General features: G+C 39.8%; 1 protein-coding gene across 2 annotated transcripts in view; it reads right to left on the bottom strand.

Moving 5' to 3' along the window:
- Positions 1-362: 362 nt before the first annotated feature.
- TPCN2 (two pore segment channel 2) overlaps positions 363-10,130 on the bottom strand; it is a 57,060-nt gene continuing 47,292 nt past the window's right edge. For both annotated transcript variants that reach the window (XM_084632344.1, XM_084632345.1), the window contains 7 exons: positions 9,542-9,613; positions 7,477-7,550; positions 6,888-6,978; positions 6,700-6,782; positions 5,612-5,693; positions 3,818-3,903; positions 363-3,136 (listed from right to left, as the gene is read on the bottom strand). In XM_084632344.1, coding sequence (XP_084488470.1) covers positions 3,058-3,136; positions 3,818-3,903; positions 5,612-5,693; positions 6,700-6,782; positions 6,888-6,978; positions 7,477-7,550; positions 9,542-9,613 — 567 coding nt within the window. In that variant the 3' untranslated portion in view covers positions 363-3,057. The remainder of the gene's footprint in view (positions 3,137-3,817; positions 3,904-5,611; positions 5,694-6,699; positions 6,783-6,887; positions 6,979-7,476; positions 7,551-9,541; positions 9,614-10,130) is intronic.

Here is a 10,130-nt window from a genome sequence, read left to right as displayed (position 1 = left end):
TCTCTTTTATACATGTCTCCATAGTGCAGTGTGCTTGTGCTGTCTCCTACTGAATGGAGTCAGAACTTCTCAGCTTTATTCCCTAAACTCTGATACTGCAATAGCTGCATAGATGTTTTTCCTTAAGCTGAAGTGGGAGGGGCTACTGATTTTGGAACAGGAAGATCTGGGGTACAATCCTGCTGTCACTAAAGCTTTTTAGTGTGGCAAAAGCAAGCGAAGTAATCACATGTCAAAGTTCTCCCTTGGTCATGGATTTGTTACAATGGAGCTGATGAATTTTTTTATTTTTTTTTTTGCCATTTCCACAGAACAGCTTTGTACTTACTAGAAAGCAAACAAGAAGAAAAAAAATCTGAAGATAGAAAACCAAATTTGTTGCTGTATTTACATATGAGAATCCAAACTATGGTTTTAATACATTTTTCCAAAGCTTTCAAATGGTCATTTCTTCCAGGTGTGTGTCTGTGTCTCATCTACCCACCCTTAACAAGAATAACCACCTATGTCCAGGTTATGCAACACAGCATAAATAGAAATTCTATATAGGTTCGAGCCAAAGAAGTGCTGAGCACTCAACTCTTACTGAAATCAATGGGAGTGGAAGGTGCTCAACATGTCATGGGAAGAGCTCAGCCCTTCAGATGATCAAACCACACATGAGGTTCTTCAACATTTAGAACACGTAAATGGAAGAAAGGAATAAAAAGGACATTTTTACCAATTAAGCCTTCTGTTTTACTTCTATTCAAGTCTCTGTGCATTTAAAGCATAAGAGTTGTATCACACAGTAATTTACCTCTTACAGTACAATTTATATTAGACACGCTATTTCCTGTATGTAGTTCTGCATTACATTCCCAGTCCAATATATAAACAAACAAACAAGCACTAAAATAGACTGTTCTCTGCACATCTGTCCATGTGCAAGGATTGCATACAAGAGACATGATTTATGAAGATTATACAAATATCACACCAAGTTATGCTACTTTGGTAAACAATGGAACATAATGGCCAAATAAAACATGAAGAGCCAAAATAGAACATCCCAAGCATACAGGAACGGACAGGCTCACTTGGCAGGATGAACATACATAATTCACCAAGTATACAGAGTATAGAAACAAGACGGAGTTAAAGGAATTATGAGTTATGAGGAGAGGCTGAGGGAGCTGGGATTGTTTAGCCTGCAGAAGAGAAGAATGAGGGGGGATTTGATAGCTGCTTTCAACTACCTGAAAGGGGGTTCCAAAGAGGATGGCTCTAGACTGTTCTCAATGGTAGCAGATGACAGAACGAGGAGTAATGGTCTCAAGTTGCAGTGGGGGAGGTTTAGATTGGATATTAGGAAAAACTTTTTCACTAAGAGGGTGGTGAAACACTGGAATGCGTTACCTAGGGAGGTGGTAGAATCTCCTTCCTTAGAAGTTTTTAAGGTCAGGCTTGACAAAGCCCTGGCTGGGATGATTTAACTGGGAATTGGTCCTGCTTCGAGCAGGGGGTTGGACTAGATGACCTTCAGGGGTCCCTTCCAACCCTGATATTCTATGATTCTATGAATGCTTAATGCGGTTAAAGAGTGATAACCAAGAGTAACTGGCTTACACTAAAATAAGAAAAAATTAGGCTAACTTCCTACTGATGAGATGCATCAGATAGTGGAAGCTGTTCAACTGTGCGAGTGTCTTGCTGTGGAACTGTATTGGAAAAAAAGCTAGAAAATAGGGAACAATCCTGTGTTGATTCCAAGGTGATGGACTAGATGACCTAATAGGCCCTTCCCCCCATCTCTGACGTCTATGATACAATAAATGTTTAACCAGAACTGGGGAAAACAGCTAGCACAAAGGATATGATCTTGCATGATTCTAAGCACCCTCAAGCTTCCATGGACTACAGTGAGAAATGAGGCAGCCCAGTACCTTGCAGGATTTGTCCCATCCAGCTCAAAAAAAAAAAAATGATTTTGGTACCACATACTATCCTAAATCCACTCCCCTGAATTAAAAATCAATTTATTATATACAGGTATAGATTATAAGGGGGAAGCCTGAACATTACTGCCTGCTCCCCATCCACCCAAGGTGGATACATGGCTATATTTTGCACAGGATTTCCACTAAAATTCTTGCAAAAGTAAACAAATTGTGGCTCAATATGAATCCAGGGAAAACAAGACTTGTCAGAATGCAAAAAGGAAGAGCTCATTTTCAAAACAACATGAGCATATTTTCTCTGAAGTAGAGCTTAATTATTCCAGATTGTAAAACAAGGGCACGTTTGTTCCATCCAAAATTATACTGACCTTGATAATGTTATCAATATAATGCAATCACCACATGGGCACAGCCCTTAACACCGGCCAAAAAAAGGAAACTGTGATACAGACTATCTCCACCTTCGACCTGAACTTTTGAACAGGATTGTACAATTATGAACATTTAGTAAATAAAAGAATGCTGGCATCATATTTCAATAAAAATAGTGTTTCGATCTCCCTTATTACAAAAAGGCTGAGAATCTAGAGCATGACTCTGCCTAATTCATTCAAGAATTTCAAAGCACGGTCCTTGGCACACACTGAATGCCAGAATAGGCAGTTCCATTATTTATGGTACAAAAAAGCAGCAAGCATAGTGGTTAGAAGTGTTTGCATTAAAGTGCACTGTCATTTTAATACTCTCTTCCTTCTTAAAAAAAAAATGAAATAAAATGGTCTACAACTCCTTGTCCTGACACTTAAAAAAATAACAGCTGCATATTCCCATAAAATGACTAAAATCAAGTCACATTAGAAGAATTTAATGTTTTTTTTAAAAAAGGAGCAGATTATTTAAAAAAAAAAAAAAGTTCTCCCTGCAGTTCTCTGCATTGTAGGTGGTGTTCAAGAGTAAAATCAAAATGCCAACTAAAATGTTACATGCTTTCCTGTAAGCTTTCAGGTTAACAGCACTTTACAGAAAATACATTCAATTTCACTGCAATAATCAGTCCTCCAGCTGACAACCTTATTGCAAAAAAAGGCATAAATAAACTGGTCCTCCCACCAATCTGTCATCTACACAGTTGCAGGTGTGGATGCTGGTGCAGTTTTTCCATCAGCTCTTCCTCTGTAGGTTCTTCCAAAACATCCCTACAAAGAAAAAAGCATAAGTTGCTTAGGGCAGCAAAGGGGATTTTTCAACATTTTTTTACTGAGATATAACATCCTTATTTCAAGACTGAAGAAGAGAATTACAATTACAACAGGCTGATGCTTCCTAATGATGCATCCAGTTCCAAGTGATCCATCCTTCTACACTACAGACGTGTCATAGAAACCAGCAGCTGTTTTCCCATAAGGAGAAGGAAAGCAATTTCCTGCATGCAGTACAACATAACTGAGGTCAATGGATGTGCTTTCCTGAAAAAAAACTTGTCAAATGAGAACATGCTCCCAGTGAAGCCATTGCACATTAAATCTGTACCACAAGTTCTACTTATGCAACACGATCAACTCTCCACCCACAGTCGAACACAAAGCCAAGAATGTGGATTGTTTTACCCTTCCCACCCAGAGTAGTCCTTCATTATTAGCACCTCTTCTCCCAGCATCATATTATGGAATGTTCCAAAAGGTTAGGCTATTAAGCCAGGGCAGGGCAGGCATAGGTAAAGCACTTTCAGGACTGCTCCCGGCTAATAGCTAAAAGATTTGTACTCTTACTCACCAGGCTTGAAGCAAACCCTGTTCCCACCTGTAACGCTGTCTTTGAAAAGGAGATTAGCATCCTTAAAAATAGGCTATTATCCACCTAGTCCTAATGTGACTCACCTGAACATTAATTCCACCGTTGTCTGGTATTCAATTTCTGAGAGAGACTGCCGATGGGAGTGACGGTCCCACTTGTGAATAAAGTTCTGGAATTGGAAGGAGAAAGAAAATAAAAGGCTAGTTTTAGCATCTTTAGACATAACGTTTTATATTTTCCCCGTGGTTTAGTTTTTATAAATCCCCCTAAAGCCCAGAACAGAAATGTTCTTCGAGCCAGTTATACATATATATGAGGTACATAATAATAAACCAAAATACCAAATAATAAAAATATTCCTTCTGCACTTCACTGAATTAACTTAACACTTCAACACAACGCTTCGAGGTAAATCACTGTTTACGTTTCTGTGCCTGAAACAGGGATGAGTACCTTGCTCATGGTCACACAGTGAGATGGTGGAGGTAAAAATAGAGCAGAGGGACTAAAGGACTCCTGGGTTCAATACACTGTACAAACTGCATTCCCTGATTTAAACATCCACATTTTTAAAATGTCCCTACTAGCGTTCACCTGCTTAGGTTCCCCCCGGCTAAAAAGCAATTTCTTTGACTTACTTCAAGTTAAAATGTCACAGCTTTATCAAAGAAGGAATGATTTTCGGGCTTGTCTCTTTGCTTGCTTTGATTTACACAATGACAAGAGGTAGATGGACAACTCATGCAGAAACAAAGTTTCCTGCCACACAGTGCCACATCCAAGCCATTACACCAGATCTATGCCCCAAATCCGCAGAAAAAAAGTCAATGGATCTCTCTGCTGGGCTGGTCCCCAAGGGTAGAATACCTTCCCGTACGCTCGCAGATAAGGCTCAGACTTGATGTTGGCACTCCAGAGTCTATTTTGTAGCTATTTAGCCTTCCAGAAAGGATGCAGAGGCAAGTACTGGTAAAGCTGCAAGCTTGTCATGACAATATTTTTATATACTGATTTCAGCACCATCTTTAAAACCTGCTTCATCATCACCATGCTTTAGAAGGCAACCTCTTTAAATCAGGCCAGCCTCTCTGGACTTGACCTCAGTGCCTCTTCAGGAGTGGAAAATCATGGCACAGCCTCTTCAAACGAGGAATAGCTTTTTCTGGAATCCTATAGAGCCAGCTCTCTCTGCAATGGGCATGGCCACCACAAACCTGCAGCCTAGGTGATTAGTACTAGAGACACACAGTACAGTACAGTACAGCACACAGGCAAGTCTGTGGCTCTTATATAGTAAATAAGAACACCGTACATTTATACCCTTGAAAGCTGTTTACAAACTGAAATCATTCAGCACCAATAAAATGCAAACCAGCTCTGGGGCAGATAGTGATGACCAACCAGCAAATAGTATATCATACAACAAGGGAGCATGAAAAATGCAGTCCAAAAGACTCTAGGAAAAATACTTACTCTTGCAGTGAGTGCTCTGGAGTCTTTAACATCTACACAAAGTAAGCGGGACTTTGGTTTGTATGACCCCATCCAGAAAATACACCCTCCAGCTTAATACAGTTCTCGTGTGCCAAGGGTGACCAGACATACACAAGAATAGTTGGGACAATTCATGCTAATAATAACTGTTCTCTTTTCATTCCCATTAGAGGATATTGGATGGACAATATTCTCTAAAGTTAATTAAATTATGTCCATAATTACTCTTATCACTAGATGTCCTCTTACACCTGGACAGGCTTTGGATTTATTCCATCACTGAGTGCTCAACTTCACATAATGGCAAAAACTCTACTTCCAATAGATCTGCATAAAAATTCTCACACCTTTCAAGAATCTACAGATAAAACTCATTCCCTTACCTCCAGAAGTAAGGCTACGAACAAATTGACCCAAATGACAGAGGAAATTAGCCACCAGGCTACAAAATAGACCTTTGACCACCTGGAGAAGGAGGATATTAAAAAGACAAAAAATAAAGATGTGTACGATATTATGAGACTAACAATTCCACCTTATAATGAAAATGATTATCCAATGCCTCCATCCCTTAAAAAGCCATGAAAGTTCATAGCTGTGGACTTACATTTTTCCCTGTGAAAAGCTGCACCATTTTCATAAATAAAACAGTTGTCTGGGAGAAACCATTTGTTAAGTTTGGATCTCAATCAGTTGAGAGATAAATGTACTGTCCTTCATCAGAATCCATCCCCAACCACCCCTCACACAAACACACACTGATATCACATCAATTTCTGAGTCTGAATTCTGAAAATGAAATATGAAGTGAAATCTTGGTTCTACCAAAGTCAATGGCAAATCTACCACGGTATAGCGCATTGTGCTTTAACCAATTGGGACACCAAAGGAAGGGAAAATTAACTTAAAGAAAAATCAAGATTCTTAAACTTTACCTATGTTTATTTAATGCAAATGAAAGATGCTAGACTGACACCACACGAGACTGAACACCTCCGTTTATCCACAGAACTGATACAGCAGCAACACAAGCTTCCCCACAGCGATCTACCAACACATCTCAAGGTTGGCCATGAAGGAGCAAAGGTGGGTGAAGCAAACTCATATGGAGTCCAATCTCCATGGTCAATTCAATTCTGGGTCAAGTCAACTGCCAACAAAGATTCCAAATTATTGCTAAATGTGATGCCCACTGGACATTGGACTGAGACTATGAATTTACATAGACAAATAAACAGCTGTCCATTAAGTGACAAGCTTTGGTTACTAGATACTTGGGTGGATTTGAAGAGACGCAACTCGGGATAGCAGCTGGCAGGCAGTAATTTCATATGTAATTCCTGTTCCCAGATCATAAGAAGTGAACTCTGTCTATAGTTTCTGCCCATTTACTTTGAAGAACTATGTTGAATAGAACACAGGATAATACCCCCAATGGAGGGTCTCCTTAGGTACCAGTTTTATTACTTACGGACTTGAGTATCTTGAAAATGCATCCAGGAAAACTTGCCAATTGTTCACCACCATGATATCCCAGAGAGTTACTACCGCAGCCTAAGCAACAAGATGAAACAGAGGTTGAGTGGTTATTGCACTAACTGTCACTATTTAGACATCTTCAGAAAACACAGAACATATTCCACTAGCAACCAGACTCACAGCAAAGTCATCAAAGTTGTTTGGCCAATACTCCAACTGCTCGTAGGTCCCACACTGCAAGGTGCTGTTACCAGATGTTGCATTGACAACACTACAATGAAATTAGAGTGCAATGTTATTATAACATGCTAGACACTGTTCTATAGGTAGAATGCTTCCATTGAGTTGAGTACCTTCTCACAGGCAGAAAGGGAGCTCTAGTTAGAGAGAAAGCAGAAAAGGGGTCTGAAATTTCCAAGATGGGGATGAGCATTCCTGGAGACTCAAAACAGTGATGGGAAGTTGGAAGGATAGAATAGTGAGCAGGGGAGGAAAACCTGCAAGATTTAAGAGGTTAGTGACAGACTGGAGAGAAAGGAAGAGAAAGATAAGGAGGGAAAATCAAGGGGCTCACAGTAAGAAAGTCAAAGATTCTTGGCCCACCACAAATTAAAAATTATACTATAATAGTGAGGAGTGTACAGAAGAGGAGACTGAGGATGGAGGTACTTATCAAAGAGTTCAGGGAGATAAGAACAGAGGTATACAGTGGGGTTTAAAAAACCAAGAGGATCTTTCCAAATACTGAACATTTAGAGTAAAGCCTTACCTGATATTTCCCATAGGAACAACAGCACCTTTAAATAGCACTATGCCAGTTATAGCAAACGCATAGAAAACCACCTGGAAAGGAATACACATTAACATTAGTCACTAAAATACTCAAAAACTAACTTAGGGTGTTGTAAGGTAAGCTACTCAGAGACCATTCAATGTTAAAAAGAATACAATCAACTTAAAACTCATGGAGTAACGGAGGTAACGGAATTTGTTTAAAACAATGCCATGGGTTATTAAAAGTGAAAACTTTTTAAAGCACACTTATTTTTCACTCTATGCTGTATGCTTTCTCTCTATAGTCCATTCAGTGGGGAATTGTTAAAAAAAAACTGATGAAGTCACTTTTCTTTATGAAAAGTTTCACCTTCTGGTTCTCAGTGTGGTGATGGCTGAACTGCAAACACTACACAGGAGTGGCGGTTAAAAACAATTTCTATTGCGATTTTTAAAAAGTTATGGGAAGATTGCTGTTGGACTTAGGTTTCCTAAAAGCAAGCTTCTACCAAACCTAAGCTATGGCCAAATTTAAATCAGCTATTTATATTTAATCAGAAACCTCTGTAAAAGCACCGCTGTAATCGTGCTAAAGTTAAATTTTCAAAAGTGTTTCAGTGACTTAGGAGCATAATTCCCATTTTGAAAAAGGACCAGCTCCCACTGATTATCAATGAGCACTATGTGCCTTTTGAAAATGGGACTTATGTTTTGAAATCACTCATGTACTTTTGAAAATTTTACCTTATGTCAGGAGTTGCCCTAGAAATAACCTTCAGAGAGTTGTCAACGCTTTACAATTCTTACTGAAGAAAGCATCACTTGCTACTAGGCTGGCTTGAGACAACATGAGCTTTCTAGTGAAAATGCCAGGATAATTTCAGTTCTCATGTTTCTATATTGTTATTTAAAAAGTCCCAGGAAGGAAAAGGATATTCTACTTTGAGCTACACACAAGAGGATTTTAAACATGTTGGATCCAGTTGATGCTACACATCCACAGTCTGCCACTAGGTGGGGCATCTGGCTTAGCAATAATCAATCAGTTTTATTCCCTGTAACACCAGCTATGAAATTAACTCTAATATATACAGTAAACACTCAAAAGAGAAACGGGCCAAAAAATAATTAACATGATACTAACAGTATATGTTGCAGACTAACGTTGGAAAAAATAAGTCTCAACTCAACAACAAATGTAATAAGACCTCATCATCCAAGGAGATCAACTGAGCATCCTCAACTCCAACTTAAACAAAAATATTTGAAATTAATGATGGTTGAGGGTGCTCAGCCTATCGCAAGATCGGTCTCAGACTGTAAGCTCCTTAGGGCAGAGACTGCGTGTATCTCTGGCCGAGAGCATGCGACCTGCTTGCACACTCTAGCGCAACCAGGGACAGCTGCTGGTGAACCTGGTGCCAGCCCCAGTGGGCAGGGCTGGGGACACTACGGTCATGCTGGAGGAGCTGCCCGGGCTGGACGTTGGCTCCTGTGAACCGAGGCCTGACGTGCTGCTGCTTTCACCGCTGTGGTTCCTGGTAGAGCCCTGCAACTCCACAGATATCCGCTTTATATCCACAGATATAAACTTTGTATCTGCGCAGGGCTCTAGTTGGTTAGGGTGGTTTTTAATGTGGATAACGTATATTTCCTTAACCTTCTTCTTGGACATGGCTGAACTGTTTCAGCTGAAACTTAAAAAAAAATTAAAAAGCCTGAGGCAGAAACCCAGGACAGGAAATTTCAGCCTGAATGCTTAAAGTTTTGTAAAGTTATAAGTAACTGAACAGAGGGTCTTATAATGGAAAGTTGCTACCAGCTCCACATATAATAATCAGCTAGTTTGTTGATCCCATAAGGAAGGGTTGCACTGCTAGGGGGCAGGATAAACACTTGGAAGCAAATATCTGATGTGCTGTTTCATGAAAATTAGTCATGTAGTTTCTGCTATTGTTAGTGGGGACAATGCATGTACCTTCGCTGGTTTACTCTGTTGAAAGTGTACCCTAGACTGCAGCATATTACAGAAAGACTGACAATCTCGAATTGTAACTCACCACCAGCAGCCCTGCAAAGGCTCTTAAGTTTTTCACCAGATCCAGCAATGTACTGGCAACCAAAGCCATGAACTAAAACAAAACACAGAATTCTTATCAATATTTTATTATACATTTTTTAAGCCCCATTAATCTATTGTAACTAAAATGATATAGAATGATGGCAGGCTGGGAAAATGAAGTGCAGTTAAATACTTTGCACTTCTACTACAGCATCTAGTACAGTGAGGTCCTGACTCATGCCTGGGACTCCTAGCTGCTACGATAATATAAATAATAGTAATTTTCATCCACGGATCTCACAGATTAATAGATTCATAGATATTAAGGTCAGAAGGGACCATTATGATCATCTAGTCTGACCTCCTGCACAATGCAGGCCACAGAATCTCTCCCACCCACTCCTGCGATAAACCTCTCACCTATGTCTGAGCTACTGAAGTCCTCTCATCATGGTTTAAAGACTTCAAAGTGCAGAGAATCCTCCAGCAAGTGACCCATGCCCCATGCTACAGAGGAAGGCGAAAAATCCCCAGGGCCTCTTCCAATCTGCCCTGGAGGAAAATTCCTTCCCAACTCCAAATATGGA

This window comes from Lepidochelys olivacea (assembly GCF_965140295.1).
Source record: "Lepidochelys olivacea isolate rLepOli2 genome assembly, chromosome: 6".
NCBI classification, from domain to species: domain Eukaryota; kingdom Metazoa; phylum Chordata; order Testudines; family Cheloniidae; genus Lepidochelys; species Lepidochelys olivacea.
This window is presented reverse-complemented; position numbering and strand designations above follow the sequence as displayed.